The 20,636-nt window shown below is 49.6% G+C and overlaps 1 protein-coding gene across 2 annotated transcripts in view; it reads right to left on the minus strand.

The window, feature by feature from the left end:
* The window catches only part of LOC147097359 (collagen and calcium-binding EGF domain-containing protein 1-like), a 182,056-nt gene that overhangs the window by 61,006 nt on the left and 100,414 nt on the right, over positions 1 to 20,636 (minus strand). For both annotated transcript variants that reach the window (XM_085972272.1, XM_085972273.1), the window contains exon 3: positions 9,326 to 9,378. In XM_085972272.1, the coding sequence (XP_085828398.1) occupies positions 9,326 to 9,378 (53 nt within the window). The remainder of the gene's footprint in view (positions 1 to 9,325; positions 9,379 to 20,636) is intronic.

A 20,636-nucleotide genomic window follows, 5' to 3' on the forward strand; every position in this document is an offset into this window, starting at 1 on the left:
GAGTGCTGGGAAAGCGGCCCGACATTCAAGAGGAGTTCCAGGCTGAGCGATCGTGGCCGGCACCCCGAAGAAAAAAGAGAAAGGGGGGGGCAGGTGCTGGCAGATGGCCAAAATTAAAATGGCCGCCCGACACCTGTCCCTTTAAGTAGCGCCGCCGCCGCTGCCAAACCGCCCCCTGAACCTGTCGGACACATCGTCCGGCGATAGGTCAGGGGGCGCAAGGGAAGTTTCCGGCCGGGGTGCAAGCGGGGTGCTGTGCACGCCGATGACATCATCGCCAACGGCGCAGCGCTGTGGGGTGCTACCGGCTACCGCCACCACTAACCTCCCGCTGAATTTTGCAGGAGGCGTTAGTGGCGCCGCGCCCAGGCGCCAGGGGATTTGCGGGGGCGCTAATGAGAGGTGCAAAGAAACCCAATTTACCCTCTTAGTGTTTAACTGAGTGAGGTGACAGCAGTGAGCAGCCCCACCTAGTGGCGTAGAGGTAGATGGCAATGCAGCGACTCAACACAGTGACTGACAGGTTCCACAGGAACAGGATGAACCCCTCGAGCCTGTTTCGCCATTTAATTAGATCAGGGCTGATCTGTATCTTAGCTCCATCTGCCCGCCTTGTTTCCATAACCCTTAATACCCTTACCTAATCTCATTGAAGCTTATAAAATTCTGACAGGGCTGGACAGACTAGATGCAGGAAGGATGTTCCCGATGGTCGGGGAGTCCAGAACCAGGGGTCACAGTCTAAGGATAAGGGGTAAGCCATTTAGGACAGAAATGAGGAGGAATTTCTTCACCCAGAGAGTGGTGAACCTGTGGAATTCTCTACCACAGAAGGCAGTAGAGGCCAATTCATTAAATATATTCAAGAAGGAGTTAGATATATTTCTTAAGGCTAAAGGGATCAAGGGATATGGGGAGAAAGCAGGGACAGGGTACTGAGTTTGGATGATCAGCCATGATCTCATTGAATGGCAGAGCAGGCTCGAGGGGCCGAATGGCCTACTCCTGCTCCTATCTTCTATGTTTCTAACAAAAAATCTATCAATCTCCGTTTTGAAATTTTCAATTGACCTCCCCACCACCTCCACACAGCCTCAATAGCTTTCTGGTGGGAGGGAGTTCTGTATTTCCACTACCCTCTGTGTGAAGAAGTGCTTCCTGACATCACCCTTCTTTTGACCTCTTTTGCCCAACAGAAAGATTGCACGTGACACGGGTACTTGTGCTTGCGGAATGAACCCGCGAGAGCCAGAGTGGTGAATGGTGAGCTGGAATTTCATTCTGGATCTGTCGGGTTTTTCCAATAGTCTCCAAAGGCTTTGAAAGGGGACATTTCAACACTTCAGAAAATTGTTTTAACAACTTACATAATAACTTTCAAGCCAATGACACAGAGCTGGAAGTAATCAGACATGAAAACATGTCTCATTAGAAAACACGGGAATCTTCAGAGCAAGCCCATGAAAGCAAACCTAATCCTACTTTATGAGCTGTAAATGCCAGAACAAACATCGCAATGTTTAAAGCCTCTGCGATGCCAGATGTTTTTCTTCCTACTTCAACTGGGTACTGTTGCGAGGGTGGATGAATTGAACAACTTTCTCACAGAAGACGTCCGTGGCTCGCCAATTACCAGCAACACTTGACATCAGGACAAGAGGGCAAAGTTTTCAAGGTTGTGATGGGCACGTTTATCGGACTGATGTCAGGAAGACTTCCTTTACACAAAGGGGGAAAAACAGCTGGAAACGATTGCCAGGAAGGGTTTCTTGAAGCTAGGACACTGGATTCATTTAAGAAACAGCTGAATGTAGGGTTGTATTTTTAAAGGATGAGATAAAGTGGGCTGCTTCCATCCAAGACTGAGGGGGTGACTTGATCGAGGTCTTTAAAATTATGAAAGAGAATGATAAGGTAGACGCAGAGAAAATGTTTCCACTTGCAGGGAGGCGGGGGGTGGGCGGGGGGGGGAGTTCAAAACTAGGGACCATAAATATAAGATAGTCACTAATAAATCCAATAAGGAATTCAGATGGAACTTCTTTACCCAGAGAGTGGTGAGAATGTAGAACTTGTAAGATTAGGATCACAGGTCACACCCAGATTACCCAAAGGGTCTTAGGAGCTGTAAGGCTTTTTGTTAAAGAGCTACAGTTTTAAAGCATAACCAGATATTACATGTGGTTTAAGCTGAGTATGATAGACATACAACCCGTGACAGTAGAGAGCGATCTACCACTCCCGAAGCGGAATGCCACGACCGGACGGATGGTGAGGCAGTACGGTGGTCTCGGATTGGGTGGATTCCTGCAGTCTGCTGCAGCGGTCACTTCCGTTGGGTCGACCCTCGAGCTGTTGGAGGTGTTAGGCCGTCAGCCACCTCAGAGGCTAAACTTGACCAAGGTGTTAGGCCGTAGCCACCTTGGGGAAGCCTTCACCCGTAACTGCCTGATTTCCTCTCTCGCTGGTCTATATTTATAGTTATTTCGGTGGGCTGGTGGATACCTGGTGTCAATCATTTGTACCCCATCCTATTGTCCAATTACAAGGGAGAGGCTACCTACGACAGCCCCCTCCCAGCCTCATGAGGTCAGTTTCCTCCTTATCTCTGTTCTAAAGGTCTTGTTGCCCTCTTTGTAGACAGCTTGTTTATCCTACAGCTCCTTACTACATCCCGTATCAGGCCTAGTTATGCCCACTCGATGGCCTGTTTTTTGTGTTTCTGACCTTGTAATTCAACTCTCTGTACAGCTATTCTTCTGACGTGACTAGAATCTTTCTGTGTCATCAACTTAGGCAAACCGCTGATCTAGGGAACCCATAACAGACTATTATTCCTTTCAATCCACGATTTCTTACAAACTCTCTACCATAAGGTGTAGCTGAGGTGAATAACATCAATGCCTTTAAGGGGAAGCGAGATAAGCACCTGAGGGAGAAAGCAATAGAGCGTTGTGCTGATAGGGTGAGATGAAGTAGGGTGGGAGGAGGCTCGAGTGGAGCATAAACACCGGCACGGACCTGTTGGGCCGAATGGCCTGTTTCTGTGCTGTACATTCTATGTACAGGAAACTTTTTTTTATCCGGCACGGACGGGACCGACGTGGTGCTGGTTCATCAAAAATTCCGGATAACCGAACGCTATAGTAAAAGATACGGAGCTGAGAGCTCCGTATAAAGCAACAAACCCTGTTGCTTAGCAACAGGTTCAGAACAATGGCCACAAGTTGCAAGTGTCTCTGTAGCTTAGCAACAGCTGCAGCCACACACTTGCACAGCAACAGATGGAGGAAGGCAAGTAATAAAAGTTACCTGAACCTACTCCTGAATTTTGCCAGTTAACCGAGATTTCCGGTTATTTAGGTGCCGGTAAATCGAAAGTTTCCTGTAATGTGATGTAAGAAAACTACTAGGCACTTGGTCTAAGCGTTAAACAAAGCTTTAATCAACTGTTTTACAACATGGAGGTCTAGTTGTGTCCTTCACTAGTTCCTGTTACGAATGTCCTGCGCAAGCTGGGCCCGAGCCCGAGTATTTATACTCTCCCTGGACAGCGCCACCCGTAGGCCGCTCAGTATTATTTCATAAGCCTTTCTTTCATGAATGACTGATTCATGTCATAATGTATGTAACTTTCTGTGGAAAAGAAAGCTCCATTGCTCGGATTGTCGTACTGTATGAGGTCTTGCTACATTTCAACAAGGAATTGCTGAGTTCAGAGAAAAGGAAACTTTAATGATGCATGAAGGGAACAGCAAGGCTCAGCCTTGTTGCTTTTCCAAGGAAATTATTATTTTTTCTTCCAAGTGTTGTCATTTCTGTCCCAGCCACACAGATTGTTCTAAGGAAACAGCTAGTGCAGCCTTCAATGAAACCGAGTCAATCTTTAGCCGAACCACAGCAACATCAGACACCAACATTTTTCTGGCTTTGATTTTAATCTCTTTTTTTATTCGTTCATGGGCTTTGGGCGTCGCTGGCAAGGCCAGCATTTATTGCCCATCCCTAGTTGCCCTTGAGAAGGTGGTGGTGAGCCGCTGCAGTCCGTGCGGTGAAGGTACTCCCACAGTGCTGTTAGGGAGGGTGTTCCAGGATTTTGACCCAGCGACGATGAAGGAATGGCCGATATATTTCCAAGTCAGGATGGTGTGTGACTTGGAGGGGAACTTGCAGGCGGTGGTATTCCCATGCGCCTGCTGCCCTTGTCCTTCTAGGTGGAAGAGGTCGCGGGTTTGGGAGGTGCTGTCGAAGAAGCCTTGGCAAGTTGCTGCAGTGCATCTTGTAGATGGTACACACTGCAGCCACGGTGCGCCGGTGGTGGAGGGAGTGCATGTTTAAGGTGGTGGATGGGGTGCCAATGAAGCAGGCTGCTTAGTCCGAGATGGTGTCGAGCTTCTTGAGTGTTGTTGGAGCTGCACTCATCCAGGCAAGTGGAGAGTATTTTTGGAGTCTTTTTGCACCATTTGCACTGAGTATTTCCAATTTGCTGACCTATTTGTAACATGATGCAAGAACAATCTAAAATGTAAAAAGATATCTGTTGATTTGAGCCTGAGTTGAACTTGCGACCCCATATCTGCTCCATCACAAAGATCGCCTACTTCCATCTCCATAATATCGCCCGTCTCCATCCCTGCTTTAGCCCGTCTGTTGTTTAAACCCTCATCCATGCCACTGTCACCTCCAGATTCGACTATTCCAATGCTCTCCGGGCCGGCCGCCCATCTTCCACCCTCCATAAACTTGAGCTCATCCATAAATCTGCTGCCCCCGTGTCCGAACTCACACCCAGTCCCGTTCACCCATCACCCCCTGTGCTCACTGCCCCGTGTCCTAACTCACACCCAGTCCCGTTCACCCATCACCCCCTGTGCTCACTGCCCCGTGTCCTAACTCACACCAAGTCCCGTTCACCCATCACCCCCTGTGCTCATTGCCCCGTGTCCTAACTCGTGCCAAGTCCCGTTCACCCATCACCCCCTGTGCTCACTGCCCCGTGTCCTAACTCGCACCGAGTCCCGTTCACCCATCACCCCCTGTGCTCACTGCCCCGTGTCCTAACTCACACCCAGTACCGTTCACCCATCACCCCCTGTGCTCACTGCCCCGTGTCCTAACTCACACCCAGTCCCGTTCACCCCTCACCCCCTGTGCTCACTGCCCCGTGTCCTAACTCACACCCAGTCCCGTTCACCCACCACCCCCTGTGCTCACTGCCCCGTGTCCTAACTCACACCCAGTCCCGTTCACCCATCACCCCCTGTGCTCACTGCCACGTGTCCTAACTCGCACCCAGCCCCGTTCACCCATCACCCCCTGTGCTCACTGCCCCGTGTCCTAACTCACACCCAATCCCGTTCACCCATCACCCCCTGTGCTCACTGCCCCGTGTCCTAACTCACACCCAGTCCTGTTCACCCATCACCCCCTGTGCTCACTGCCCCGTGTCCTAACTCGCACCCAGTCCCGTTCACGCATCACCCCCTGTGCTCACTGCCCTGTGTCCTAACTCACACCCAGTCCCATTCACCCATCACCCCGTGCTCACTGCCCCGTGTCCGAACTCACACCAAGTCCCGTTCACCCATCACCCCCTGTGCTCACTGCCCTGTGTCCTAACTCACACGCAGTCCCGTTCACCCATCACCCGCTGTGCTCACTGCCCCGTGTCCTAACTCACACCCAGTCCCGTTCACCCATCACCCCCTGTGCTCACTGCCCCATGTCCTAACTCACACCAACTCCCGTTCACCCATCACCCCCTGTGCTCACTGCCCCGTGTCCTAACTCACACCAAGTCCCGTTCACCCATCACCCCCTGTGCTCACTGCCCCGTGTCCTAACTCACACCCAGTCCCGTTCACCCATCACCCCCTGTGCTCACTGCCCCGTGTCCTAACTCACACCCAGTCCCGTTCACCCATCACCCCCTGTGCTCACTGCCCCGTGTCCTAACTCGCACCGAGTCCCGTTCACCCATCACCCCCTGTGCTCACTGCCCCATGTCCTAACTCACACCCAGTCCCGTTCACCCATCACCCCCTGTGCTCACTGCCCCGTGTCCTAACTCGTGCCAAGTCCCGTTCACCCATCACCCCCTGTGCTCACTGCCCCGTGTCCTAACTCGCACCGAGTCCCGTTCACCCACCACCCCCTGTGCTCACTGCCCCGTGTCCTAACTCACACCCAGTCCCGTTCACCCATCACCCCCTGTGCTCACTGCCCCGTGTCCTAACTCGCACCCAGCCCCGTTCACCCATCACCCCCTGTGCTCACTGCCCCGTGTCCTAACTCACACCCAATCCCGTTCACCCATCACCCCCTGTGCTCACTGCCCTGTGTCCTAACTCACACCCAGTCCCATTCACCCATCACCCCGTGCTCACTGCCCCGTGTCCTAACTCACACCAAGTCCCGTTCACCCATCACCCCCTGTGCTCACTGCCCTGTGTCCTAACTCACACGCAGTCCCGTTCACCCATCACCCCCTGTGCTCACTGCCCCGTGTCCTAACTCACACCAACTCCCGTTCACCCATCACCCCCTGTGCTCACTGCCCCGTGTCCTAACTCACACCCAGTCCCGTTCACCCATCACCCCCTGTGCTCACTGCCCCGTGTCCTAACTCACACCCAGTCCCGTTCACCCATCACCCCCTGTGCTCACTGCCCCGTGTCCTAACTCGCACCGAGTCCCGTTCACCCATCACCCCCTGTGCTCACTGCCCCATGTCCTAACTCACACCCAGTCCCGTTCACCCATCACCCCCTGTGCTCACTGCCCCGTGTCCTAACTCGTGCCAAGTCCCGTTCACCCATCACCCCCTGTGCTCACTGCCCCGTGTCCTAACTCGCACCGAGTCCCGTTCACCCATCACCCCCTGTGCTCACTGCCCCGTGTCCTAACTCGCACCGAGTCCCGTTCACCCATCACCCGCTGTGCTCACTGCCCCGTGTCCTAACTCGCACCAAGTCCCGTTCACCCATCACCCCCGTGCTCACTGCCCCGTGTCCTAACTCGCACCGAGTCCCGTTCACCCATCACCCCCTGTGCTCACTGCCCCGTGTCCTAACTCGTGCCAAGTCCCGTTCACCCATCACCCCCTGTGCTCACTGCCCCGTGTCCTAACTCGTGCCAAGTCCCGTTCACCCATCACCCCCTGTGCTCACTGCCCCGTGTCCTAACTCGTGCCAAGTCCCGTTCACCATCACTGGCCTACATTGGCTCCCGATCCACCAACACCTTGATTTAAAAATTCTGATCCTCGGGTTCAAATCCTTCACATGGCCTCGCCCCTCCCTATCTATATAACCTTCTCCAGCCCTGCAACCCTCCAAGAAGTCTGCGTTCCTCCAACTCTGGCCTCTTGTGCATCCCGCTCTCCCTTTGCCCCACCATTGGCGGCCGTGCCTTCAGCCGCCTGGGCCCTAATCTCTGTAATTCCCTCTCCCAACCTCTCCACCTCTCCTTTAGACACTGCTTAAAAGCTACCTCTGGACCAAGCATTTGCTCACCTGTCCTAATGTCTCCTGCTTTGGCTCGGTGTGTCAATTTTTGTCTGATAATCGCTCCTGTGAAGCGCCTCGGGACGTTTTACTACATTATAGGCACTATGTAAATGCACATTGTTGTTTTTCTGTTGTCAAAGGATGAATGAACAAACCTCAGGATGCAGTCTGAGGCCTTAAAATGATGCAGGTACACCTTAGCAGCAGAATAATACCCAGCGCATTACAAGGGACAATACTGTTTTTATAAAAAGAGAATAACTCCAGGTACAAAAAAATAATCAAAAAGGCTAATGGAATGATAGTTGACATGAATCAGTCATTCATGAAAGAAAGACTTATGAAATAATACTGAGCGGCCTATGGGTGGCGCTGTCCAGGGAGAGTATAAATACTCGGGCACGGGCCCAGCTTGCGCAGGACATTCTTAACAGGAACTAGTGAATCACAGAATCACAGAAACCCCACAGTGCAGATAGAGGCCATTTCGGCCCATCGAGCCTGCCCCAACACATATCCCACCCTATCCCTGTAACCCCACCTATTACTAAGGGTCAATTTATCATAGCCAATCAACCTAACCCGCACATCTTTGGACTGTGGGAGGAAACCGGAGCACCCGGAGAAAACCCACGCAAACACGGGGAGAATGTGCAAACTCCACACAGACAGTCGCCCGAGGCCGGATTCGAACCCGGGTCTCTGGCGCTGTGAGGCAACAGTGCTAACCACTATGCCACCGTGCTGCCCGAAGGACACAACTAGACCTCCATGTCGTAAAACAGTTGATTAAAGCTTTGTTTAATGCTTAGACCAAGTGCCTAGTAGTTTTCTTACATCAATAGTCTTTATCACATTACAGGACTAGAATATAAAGAGGAGGAAGTTTTGCTACAGCGATACAAAGCCCTGGTTAGACCACATTTGGAGCACTGTGTACAGTTCTGGGCACCGCAAATTAGAAAGGATATACTGTATTAGCCTTGGAAGGAGTGCAGCGCAGATTCACCAGAATGTGACCAGGGCTCCAAACATTAAATTATCTGGAGAGATTACATAAACCAGGCTTGTATTCCCTGGAATATAGAAGGTTAAGGGGTGATTTGATTGAGGTTTTTAGGATTTTGAAAAGAATTGATAGGGTAGATGGAGAGAAACTTTTTCTGCTGGCGAGGGAGTCTAGGAGAAGGGGACATCACCGTTAAATCAGAGCCAGGCCATTCAGGAGAGAAGTTAGGAAACACTTTGTTATAAATCTCATCATCATCATCAAGAAACTACTCATGAAATAACGCTGGACGGCCAGCTGGTGGCGCCGTCCAAGGAGTATAAATACTCGGGTGTCGGCCTCAGCTTTCCAGGGACATTTTGTAAGACAAGGAACTAGTGAAGTACAACTAGACCTCCATGTTCTGAAACAAGTTGATTAAAGCCTTGCTTTATACTCAAACCAAGTGTGTAGTGAGTTTTATTATGTCACACTTCTTCAGGTGAAGGGTGATAGAAGTCTGGAACTCTCTCCCATAAAAAGACTCAATTAATCATTTTAAATCTGAGATCGATAGATTTTGACTAACCAAGGATATGGAGCCAAGGCAGGTGGATGGACTTAAGTTGCAGATCAGCCATGATCTCATTGAATGGCGGAACAGGCTCGAGGGGCTGAAAGGCCTCCTCCTGTCTTAGTCACCCACCACTAAGCTGGGGGGAAGGGGGCAATAGCAACTATTCATGCAACAAAAATAAATTTTAGCTCCCTTAACCATGCAAGTGCTGAGGGATCTTCACTACAGGTGAATATACGATGCACATCTTACCTTCAGGAATGCAGTGGCCAAGCACAAATCTGTAACCCTTGCAACATTTCTTCCTGAGTGTAGGAAAACAAACACAAGAATTAGCGTGACTGTAAAGTGAATCCATAATTTTCGATGCTGTGTGATGTAAAAAGATCACTGAGCACTTGGTTTCAGTATAAAACAAGGCTTTAATCAACTGTTTCACAACCATGAGATTTCTAGTTACATCACTAGTTCCTGGTTACAGAAACATCCTGAGCAAGCTGGGCCCACGCCCGAGTATTTATACTCCTTGGATGGCGCCACCAGCTGGCCGCCCAGTGTTACTTCATGAGTCATGATAATATTCATGACACTGTGGGTTCTGAACTGAATTACATGGCCAGCCCACCTAGCAGCATCGGACCTTAACTTGCATCATCTCTCACACGAGGGCAATCCCTCTGGCTGTCTCGGTTTGGCTCAGTGGGCACTGTCGGAGGCAACGCTCCCACTAACCGCGCAGCTGCCTGGAGGTCCCGCGCAGCCCGGGACCGGATTTTCAAATGGGAGATTTCTTGCATGCTTGTACTTTCGAATGGGCCGCGCACCCAAAAAAAATTAGAGTTGGAGATGCCGTCTTTTGGATGTGATGTCAAATACGACCCCGTCTGTCCTCGCAGGTGGATGTAAAGGATCCACGGCACTATTTCGAAGAAGAGCGGGGGAGTTCTCCCCCTGGTGTCCTGGGCCAATAGTTATCCCTCAACCAGCCAAACTAAAAATAAAACGGATTTTTAAAATTTTTAAATATACATTCATGGGATGTGGGCGTCGCTGGCAAGGCCAGCATTTATTGCCCATCTCTAATTGCCCCTTGAGAAGGTGGTGGTGAGCCGCCTTCTTGAACCGCTGCAGTCCGTGTGGTGAAGGTACTCCCACAGTGCTGTTAGGGAGGGAGTTCCAGGATTTTGACCCAGCGATGATGAAGGAACGGCCGATATATTTCCAAGTCAGGATGGTGCGTGACTTGGAGGGGAACTTGGAGGTGGTGGTGTTCCCATTCGCCTGCTGCCCTTGTCCTTCTAGGTGGTGGAGGTTGCAGGTTTGGAGGTGCTGCCGAAGGAGCCTTGGCGAGTTGCTGCAGTGCATCTTGTAGATGGTACACACTGCAGCCGCGGTGCGCCGGTGGTGGAGGGAGTGAATGTTTAAGGTGGTGGATGGGGTGCCAATCAAGCGGGCTGCTTTGTCCTGGATGGTGTCGAGCTTCTTGAGTGTTGTTGGAGCTGCACTCATCCAGGCAAGTGGAGAGTATTCCATTACACTCCTGACTTGTGCCTTGTAGATGGCGGAAAGGCTTTGGGGAGTCAGGAGGTGAGACACTCACCGCAGAATACCCAGCCTCTGACCTGCTATTTGTGGGACCTGTTGCCGTGTTACCTACATTAAAACAGTGACTACACTTCAAAAACGAGTTCACTGGCACTTTGGGACATCCTGAGGTTGTGAAAGGCGCTATATAAATGCAAGTTCTTTCTTTCTTGTCAGAACAGAGTAGCAGATTTACTCTCAGTCTAACTGCTATACAGGACGTGGGAGTCCTGGATGCTAAAACAGTCCAAAAAAAGAAATTAATGGTTCCATTCCCCAGCATTAATGTCACATACGTTGAGAGCAAAATTCATGAAAGAAAAGGTCGAAAATGTTTTTAAAAAATACTTCAAGCTATTTATAAGTTGATTAATGAGTGTGACTGATGTGGGTCTCCTGTAAAATAACACGGTGAAATGAAGACACTGCACGGCCAAAATTAATAAGACTGGGCTCTTCAATGGAGCAGATTCAAGGTTTATGTTTGTGGTTGTTGAAACGCTTCGCAAAGACTGAAGACCCCATTCAGCAATCAGTGGGTGATCAGAGGAACCGCCAACCAACTGCTGCTCCAAGCCGCTCGCTCGTTCCGTCTCCATTTCCCAAGAAAACAAACAGAAAAACAAGCCAGCGCCGACATGGCGAGGGGCTACTTTCCTCAGTCCTGGGTTGAAATTCCGAAGGTTGTTCCGGCGGCGCATGTGCCAGACCATAATGGAAGCCTTTCCTACCCCCACCCCCACCACCCACCACCCACTTCTGTGTGGAGTTTGCCAGATCTGGAGCTGAAGCCGTAGGGCGGTCACGTTCAATATGGTCTCAGCGTTCCTGGGTTAATGGGGGGGGGGTTGATGGAGATAGAAACATAGAAACATAGAAGATAGGAGCAGGAGTCGGCCATTCGGCCCCTCGAGCCTGCTCCGCCATTCAATGAGATCATGGCTGATCATCCAAATTCAGTACCCTGTCCCTGCCTTCTCCCCATATCCCTTGATCCCTTTAGCCCTAAGAAATATATCTAACTCCTTCTTGAATATATTTAATGAATTGGCCTCAACTGCCTTCTGTGGTAGAGAATTCCGCAGGTTCACCACTCTCTGGGTGAAGAAATTCCTCCTCATCTCAGTCCTAAATGGCTTACCCCTTACCCTTAGACGTGACCCCTGGTTCTGGACACCCCCACCATTGGGAACATCCTTCCTGCATCTAGTCTGTCTAGTCCTGTTAGAATTTTATAAGTTTCAATGAGATCCCCTCTCATTCTTCTAAACTCTAGCGAATATAAGCCTATCAGACTGGGCTCCTAATCGCTGTGCAGTGGTCTTGCGGGATAATGCGCATTGGATGAGGGCAAGAATGGGTTTGGTTATAGTGCCTTCTCTGGGTGAAAGGCCTGCCAATACTCACTGCCGACGCTCATGGGTGATCAATAACAACTGCTGAGGTACTGGACGCCTGTTTGCACATGTGGAACTCTGTCCCACCAACTTCAGGGCAGAACATTGGGAGATGAATGAAATCAGAAATTGAATTATGCAGTTTAGATCTTTCCTAATCTGATTCACAAATGGGTTAATGAGTGCACTTGTTGGACCTAACTCATGAACCTCCTCCTGCCCTACAACCCTCCAAGAATTCTGCGTTCCTCCAATTCTGGCCCCTTATGCATCCCCCGCTTCCTTCGCTCCACCATTGGCGGCCGTGCCTTCAGCTGTCTAGACCCTAACTCTGGAATTCCCTCCCTAAACCTCTCCGCCTCTCTCTCCTCCTTTAAGACGCTCTTTAAAACCTACACAAAAATCTAAGTTGACACTCCCAGTGCAGTGCTGAGGGAGTGCTACACTGTCAGAGGTGCCGTCTTTTGGATAAGACGTTAAACCGAGGCCTCGTCTGCTCTCTCAGGTGGATGTAAATGATCCCACGGCCACTATTTCGAAGAAGAGCAGGGGCGTTCTCCCCGGTGTCCTGGGCCAATATTTATCCCTCAATCAACATCACTAAAAAACAGATGATCTGGTCATTATCACATTGCTGTTTGCGGGAGCCTGCTGTGCGCAAATTGGCTGTCACGTTTCCCACATTACAACAGCGACTACACTTCAGAAAGTACCTCATTGGCTCTAAAGCACTTTGAGACGTCCGGTGGTCGTGAAAGGCGCTATATCAATGCAAGTCTTTCATTATTTTCCACGGAGAAGATGGAGGGGAGAATGTCCTAGATTCTGACCCATTTGATCTTTACTTTTTTAACCAAGATTTGAGTCACCTGTTGTATTATCTCCTTACGTGACATGGTGTCAAAGTTTATCTCCTATGACGTGTCTTTGGGACGTTTTACTACATAAATGCACGATATAAATGCAAGTTTTTGTTACTGATGACTTTGGAGGGTATTAGTTAGAGTCTCCCTGAGTTATGAGTCTCAGTGTCCGATAACGCTTCTGGGAAATGTCTTGGGGACATTTTACTCCGTTAAAAGCGCTATATAAATGCAAGTTGCATCTGTTGACCTTGACGCCGGTCTAGTTAATCAGGATAAAGATCTCCTCTGTCTTTGAGTTGGAAACACCCAATGTAAAATGAATTGAAGAAACCTCAAATACCTGTTGCAAGTAAGCATAAGCTTACAACACAAGACTGCTCTTAACCTGGCAGTTTCACTGAAGAAGGGGCTGGAGATAGCTACAGTTAGACAATGAAACGCTGTACTGGGGCTGCGAGATACTCTTGTGAGGTTGAAGCTATGTCGTTGGGGCTATGTCCCTATCTCTGTAACCTCCTCCAGCCCGACAACCCTCCCAGATCTCTGCGCTCCTCCAATTCTGGCCTCTTGCGCCTCCCCGATTTTAATCGCTCCACGTTTGGCGGCCGTGCCTTCAGTTGCCTGGGCCCTAAGCTCTGAAATTCCTGCCCTAAACCTCTCCGCCTCTCTCTCCTCCGTAAAACCTACCTCTTTCACCTGCCCTAATATCCCCTTACGTGGCTCGGTGTTTTGGTAATGCTCCTGAGAAACGCCTTGGGATGTTTTACTCTGTTAAAGGTCCTATATAAATCCAAGTTAGGGTACGTTAGCATAGTGGTTATGTTACTGGACTAGTAATCCAGAGGCCTGGACTAATTATCCAGTGACAAGGTCCAGCTGCTGAAGGCACGGCCGCCAATGGTGCAGCGATTATAATCAGGGAAGCTCAAGAGGCCAGAATTGGAGACTCTGGATTTTTAAAACGATTTCTAAATGCATATGGTTAAAGAACTACTGGTGCATTTTATTTCAGTCCCATTGTTATCATTTCATTGAGGTATTTTCTGAATCAGTGTCTCTGCTAACATCCTCTCAGTAAGCCAGGCGGCCTGAAGGTATCTTCATGCCTGCTGACGTTAATGAGGGAGTGCCACCATCAGTCGGGCAAGTGACTTGTTATTGCTCACCTCTGTACAGAAACGAACACGATTCTTCCTCCGAGACTTTGCCAGATAGATTGCGGTGCTCAGACAGCACAATGTGCTACCTGCCAGTCAGAGCTCAGTGGGCAGCACTATTGCCTCTCGAATCAGAAGGTTGTGTGGGTTCACAGTCCCACGCCATGGGACTTGAGCACAAAAATTCTAGGCTGGCAGTTCTGCGCAATTAATGAGGGAGTACTGAGGGGGACATGAATTCAAATCCCACCACGGCAGCTATGGAATTTAAACTCAGTTAATTAAATAAATCTGAAATAAAAAGCTAGTATCAGTAATGGTGACCATGAAACAAACAGATTGTCATAAAGCCCATCTGGTTCACTAATGTCCTTTAGGGAAGGAAATCTGTCGCCCTTACCCAGTCTGGCCTATATGTGACCCCAGACCCACAGCAATGTGGTTGACTCTTAAGTACTCTCTGAAATGGCGGCTCACCACCGCCTGCTCCAGGGTCAAATTAGGGATGGGCGATAAATGCTGGCTTTGCCAGCGACGCCCACATCCCATGAATGAATATTTTAAAAAGCTGTTGTTGTAGTGTGAGGTTGGGTCTATGCTGCATCTAGTCCTGGGTATATTTGATACTCATACAGAAGCCTCGAATTACCGATGTTGCAGTTATTTTTACCGCAATGTTTATCGGTGGCTTTTAGACAGACTGGAATGGAAGTGTGCTGTTTAGACCCAAATCTCCACGGTCATCCCGTTAGCATACTATCAGCTACCATTTTGGACGGGGGCTGGTGCGGATGAGGTGCTTGGCAATGCCGTGACTGATTAAGACAAAGGAGGTGCTGCAAGAAAGCAGGGAGCAGGACGAGTAAATGGCCTTCTGTTACATGCGAGCCGGTGATTCTGATCACTGCCAAGTCCAACAACACAAAGGACACAGCCGACAACAATCCCATAAAATGACTTTGACTAGGGCTGAGGATATAGCAGATTAAAACAGCAGACTGAAGGCGTTTTTATCATTATACAAACTATTAATGTTCAAAAGTATCATATCAATAGCATAAATTACAGCCAACAGGGTGGTGTGCGCTGCTATTGGTCACTGGCCACACAGGTGCTGAAGAAGGTGGCTGCAGAACTGAGGATTGCCCACAAGGTGGCGGACAAGTCATCTGCAAAAATCCATCATCTTCTCTGTGTGAAACCTGAAGAGAGGCCTGTTGTCTGTGACCAATGCTCCCTTTAAAGCTGTGCGGACCCACAGCTCTCTGGGTCTCCCGCGCAGCCGGCTCGCCAGCTTTTCAACGCGGAAAAACCTCGCACGTGCGGTATTTTGAACGGGGGGCCGCGCGTTCCCCCCTTAAAGGGGCCGCGCACCCCCCCCCCCTTAAAGGGGCCGCGCACCCAAAGCAAAAAAATCAACGGGAAAATTGACTGTGACTCTGTTTAGTTTGGACTGGCGTCTCCCTTTATACAGCAGTCAAATGTGACTCGTACTGACAGGGTTTTTGACAGAGTAAATGCGGAGAAACTGTTGCCCAGTGGCAGGAGGGCCGGTAACCAGAGGGCACAGAGTGAAGGTAAGTGGCAAAAGAACCAGAGGGCGAGAGAGATGGGGGGAAAAAAAACTTACGCCGCGAGTTGTGGTGACCTGGAATGCGATGCCTGAAAGGGTGGTGGAAGCAGATTCAAATTTTTAAAAGGGAATTGGATAAATATAAAAGTGGAAACATTTGCAGGGCTACGGGGAAAGAGCAGGGGGGGAGCGAGACTAAATTGGATCGCTCTTTCAAAGAGCCGGCCCAGGCACGAGGGGCCGAATGGCCTCGTTCTGTGCTGTAACATTCTATGATTGTACAGTGAGATTCGGAGGACAGAAACGGTTTCATCACACACGTCAGTCACAGACGCCTGCTTTGCTGAACCAAAGGGACCGTTCCTTTATTTTGCAATTTTTGTGTAGCCATCTCGTGCGAAGTTTTGCGGCTGCAATTTCTAAGCAAATTATTTTTTTAAGTTGACCAACTTGGGAGAAGGCAGGAGCCGAGGCTGATAGAGCGAAACACCAAGGCTGGACAGAGTGCGACACAAGATGAGATAAGGCTTGTGGTTAGGCAATGCCCCCCCCCCCCCCCCAAAGCCTGACTTTTAAAAAAAAAAGCGTGCCGATTGTGGGCAGGAGGGAAGACTGAGAGGGGTGTCAGGGGACCCGCCATTTTAAAGTCCTGGGACGAGGGGTGAGTTAGGGGAGGGACTTGTAGGAACAAATCAAATCACATTCCTGAAATCGGGGGGAACACATCCATGCTTTTCCAGTGTTCTTCAGCCACCACCTCCACTTCTTCCCGGATCCTCCTGTCTGCTCGTCTAATCCAACCTGGAAAGTTCACATTTGAGGGGGGGGGGGGGGGCATTTTTGTTTTTATTCGCTTATGGGATGTGGGTGTCGCTGGCAAGGCCGGCATTTATTGCCCATCCCTAATTGCCCTCGAGAAGGTGGTGGTGAGCAGCCTTCTTGAACCACTGCAGTCCGTGTGGTGAAGGTACTCCCGCAGTGCTGTTAGGGGGGAGTTCCAGGATTTTGACCCAGTGACGATGAAGGATCGGCGATATATTTCCAAGTCAGGATGGTGTGTGACTTGGAGGGGAACTTGGAGGTGGTGGTGTTCCCATGCGCCTGCTGCCCTTGTCCTTCTAGGTGGAAGGGGTCGCGGGTTTGCGAGGTGCTGCCGAAGAAGCCTTGGCGAGTTGCTGCAGTGCATCTTGTAGATGGTACACACTGCAGCCACGGTATGCCGGTGGCGGAGGGAGTGAATGTTTAAGGTCGTGGATGGGGTGCCAATCAAGCGGGCTGCTTTGTCCTGGATGGTGTCGAGCTTCTTGAGTGTTGTTGGAGCTGTACTCATCCAGGCAAGTGGAGAGTATTCCATCACACTCCTGAATTGTGCCTTGTAGATGTGCATGGTGCTTCACTCAATAGAAAAACGTTTCAAGTCTTCAGTAACCTGCCCCGAAGCAGATGTAGTGCTTCAGCCTTATTTTGCCCCGGTTCTGTATTTTACAGTGTAATGCATGCCTTATACGGGGCTCCCCAATGTTGTGGCATTCTATTGTCCTTCAGTTAAACCTACCCGGTCTGGCCTCTATGTAACTCCTGTTCCACACTATGTGGTTGGCTCTAAGTGCCCTCAGGGCAAGTAGGAATGGGCATTTAATACTTGCCAGTGTTGCCAAATTGCATTTCTATAGCACCTTTCACAACCTAAGGATGTCCCAAAGCGCTTTACAGCCAATGAAGTACTTTTTGAAGTGTAGTCACTGTTGTAATGTAGGAAACGCAGCAGCCAATTTGTGCACAGCAAGCTCCCACAAACAGCAATGTGATAATGACCAGATCATTTGTTTTAGTGATGTTGATTGAGGGATAAATATTGACCCAGGGCACTGGGGAGAACTCCCCTGCTCTTCTTCGAAATAGTGCCGTGAGATCTTTTACATCCACCTGAGAGAGCAGATGGGGCCTCGGTTTAACGTCTCATCCAAAAGACGGCACTTCCGACAGTGCAGCACTCCCTCAGCACTGCACTGGGATTGTCAGCCCAGATTTTGTGCTCAAGTCTCTGGAGTGGGAACTTGAATTCACGACCTTCTAACTCAGGGGCAAGAGTGGCACCCACTGAGCCACAGCTGGCTTTACAGTAAAGCAAGGTAAGTAGAGCCGTGGATTCCGGTCCTGAGCACTGTCCTCAGACCTGCCAGCTTTGGTGCCTTACCCATGTGGCAATTCTTCATCCACAGTGCTGTTTGTGGGAGCTTGCTCTGCGCAAATTGGCTGCCGCATTTCCTACATTACAAGAGTGATCACACTTCAAAAAGTGCTTCAAGAGTAAATAGTCTGTGTTGGGCATCTGAGATCTAAGCCTAAATAGTTAAATGCCCAATTGAGTTTCTGTCAACCTCATATTCACTTCTGACCTTTCACAACCTTAAGGGAAAAGAGACCTTCATTTGTGCTCCAGGATTAAAGGACCTTCTTTAATAACAGCCTTGTAATGAACTGAGACCTTCTCTTCAAAGCACCGCTACACACAGTGGCCTCTTGTCGACGTGATCATTGTTGAAGAACCATCAATGGTATTATGGAACATCAATGGGCTGTGCACGTGAGGATTGGCCTTAGCTGTGATGTCCTCCACAAAAAGACTGTCTGTTGGCGTTCACGGTCTGACATGAATAACTGGAGAGTGACCGTACCCCACTGAGGACATCAACACCTCCAGGAGAGGAGGTAAGGGTGGAAATCGGGAGGTGAAAGAAAGATGCTACTCAGCTGAAAAAAAAAGAAAGACTTGCATTTCTATAGCGCCTTTCACAAGGACCGGACATCCCAAAGTGCTTTACAGCCAATGAAGTACTTTTTTGAAATGCAGTCACTGTTGTAATGTAGGAAACGCAGCAACCAATTTGCACACAGCAAGCTCCCACAAACAGCGATGTGATAATCTGTTACAGTGATGTTGATTGAGGGATAAATATTGGCCAGGACACCGGGGAGGACTCCCCTGCTCTTCTTCAAAATGGGATCTTTTACGTCCACCTGAGAGAGCAGACGGGGCCTCGGTTTAACGTCTCACCCGAAAGATGGCACCTCCGACAGTGCAGCACTCCCTCATCACTGCACTGGGAGTGTCAGCCTAGATTTTTGTGCTCAAGTCTCTGGAGTGGGACTTGAACCCACAACCTTCTGACTCAGAGGTGAGTGTGCTGCCCACTGAGCCACAGCTTAAACAAATTTGAGCGTCAGTCCAGGGGAGGAGAAAACCATTCTAATTCACACAAGTCAGTGAGCACTCAGCACACAGACGGTTAAACAGAAAATGACCCTCCCTCTTCAGCGAGTAGAAAGGTAACCAAAAATGAGGTAATGTGGTTGCCACATGATATCCCCAGTCTTCAAAGCAAGGAGATTGAGCTGTTCCACACCTCCAGGCTATTTACTTCCAAACTGTAATTTTCCACAGTCCTGCTCTTTAACATCAAAATAACAACAGAAAATGCTGGAAATACTCAGCAGGCCAGGCAGCATCCGTGGAGAGAGAAACAGAGTTAACGTTTCAGATCTGGGACCCTTCGTCAGAACTGGAAAAAGCTGGAGATGTAACAGATATTAAGCAGGTGCAGAGACGGGGGGGGGTGGGGTGGGGGGGGCGGGTTTAGGAGGGGAGGAAGGAATTGAAAGAATATACAGTACTGTGCTTATGTAAGAGGCAGGAAAGATAAAATGTTGCAAATGGGAATGGCAAAATAATACAGCATGAAAAATGGGGGCAGGGGTTATTGTCTGAAATTGTTGAACTTGATGTTGAGTCCAGAAGGCTGTAAAGTGCCTAATCGAAAGAAGAGGTGCTGTTCCTCGAGCTTACGTTGAGCTTCATTGGAACAAGGCAAGAGGCCGAGGAGAGAGAGGTCAGAGTGGGAGTCAAGCGAGGACAGGACAGCATTCAGCTGTGGTGTCCACCCACTCACCACCGTCATCCACTCACCTTCCAGGAGGCTTCCTATCGAGCCCCGAGTGATCTGAAACGAGTCGTCGGAAATCGCAGGGAGTTCAGCCACTTTTGCTCCAACTCTGATTTCTTTCTTTAAAGAAAGAAAGACTTGCATTTATATAGTGCCTTTCACAACCTCTGGCCATTTTAGGGCCCAGGCAACAGAAGACACGGCCACCAATGGTGGAGCGATTATAATCAGGGATGCTCAAGAGGGTAGAATTAGAGGAGCGCAGATATCTCGGGGGTTGGGGGGGGGGTTGTTTACAGCCAATGAAGTACTTTTGAAGTGGAGTCACTGTTGTAATGTAGGGAAATGCGGCAGCCAATTTGTGCACAGCAAGCTCCCACAAACAGCAATCTGAAAATGACCAGATCATCTGTTTTTTGTTATGTTGGTTGAGGGAGAAATATTGGCCCCAGGACACCGGGGCACCAATATGCAAAACGCGGCAAATGCCAATAAAATCCGGATTATGGTCCCATCAAAAAAATGGCTGAAACCGAGAGACCTGCGCCAACTCTCAGCCACCCCGCCCCCACCCCCATCCCCTCCCCATCGAAACACAAATTGTAATCATCACGGGGGGGATACGATCTCTGCGGGAATTTTCCCAATCTCATGACTGTCAAATGTAGCTCTCTGTCCCTCGTACAATAGTGTGAGAAATCCACTGGAACAAACCCAAAAGCGATAAGGTTATAAACTAGGAAGACAGCGGTAGTGTGAGGAGTGGAACACTGTAACCCTGTTCTGGCAGGCAGCTGTTTTTTTTATAAAATAAAAACAGAAAATGCTGGAGATACTCAGCAGGCCAGGGCAGCATCTGTGGAGAGAGAAACAGAGTTAACGTTTCAGGTCGATGACCCTTCGTCAGAACTGGAAAAAGTTGGAGATGTAAAAGGTTTTTAAGCAAGTGCAGGGGCAGGGAGAGGGGGGAGGGGGAGGGGAGGAAAGAACAAAAGGGAAGGTCTGTGATAGGCTGGAAGGCAGGAGAGATTAAGAGACAAAA

This window comes from Somniosus microcephalus, chromosome 32, assembly GCF_052327205.1.
Source record: "Somniosus microcephalus isolate GS21.2 chromosome 32, FLI_Smic_1.0, whole genome shotgun sequence".
In the NCBI taxonomy this organism is placed as follows: domain Eukaryota; kingdom Metazoa; phylum Chordata; class Chondrichthyes; order Squaliformes; family Somniosidae; genus Somniosus; species Somniosus microcephalus.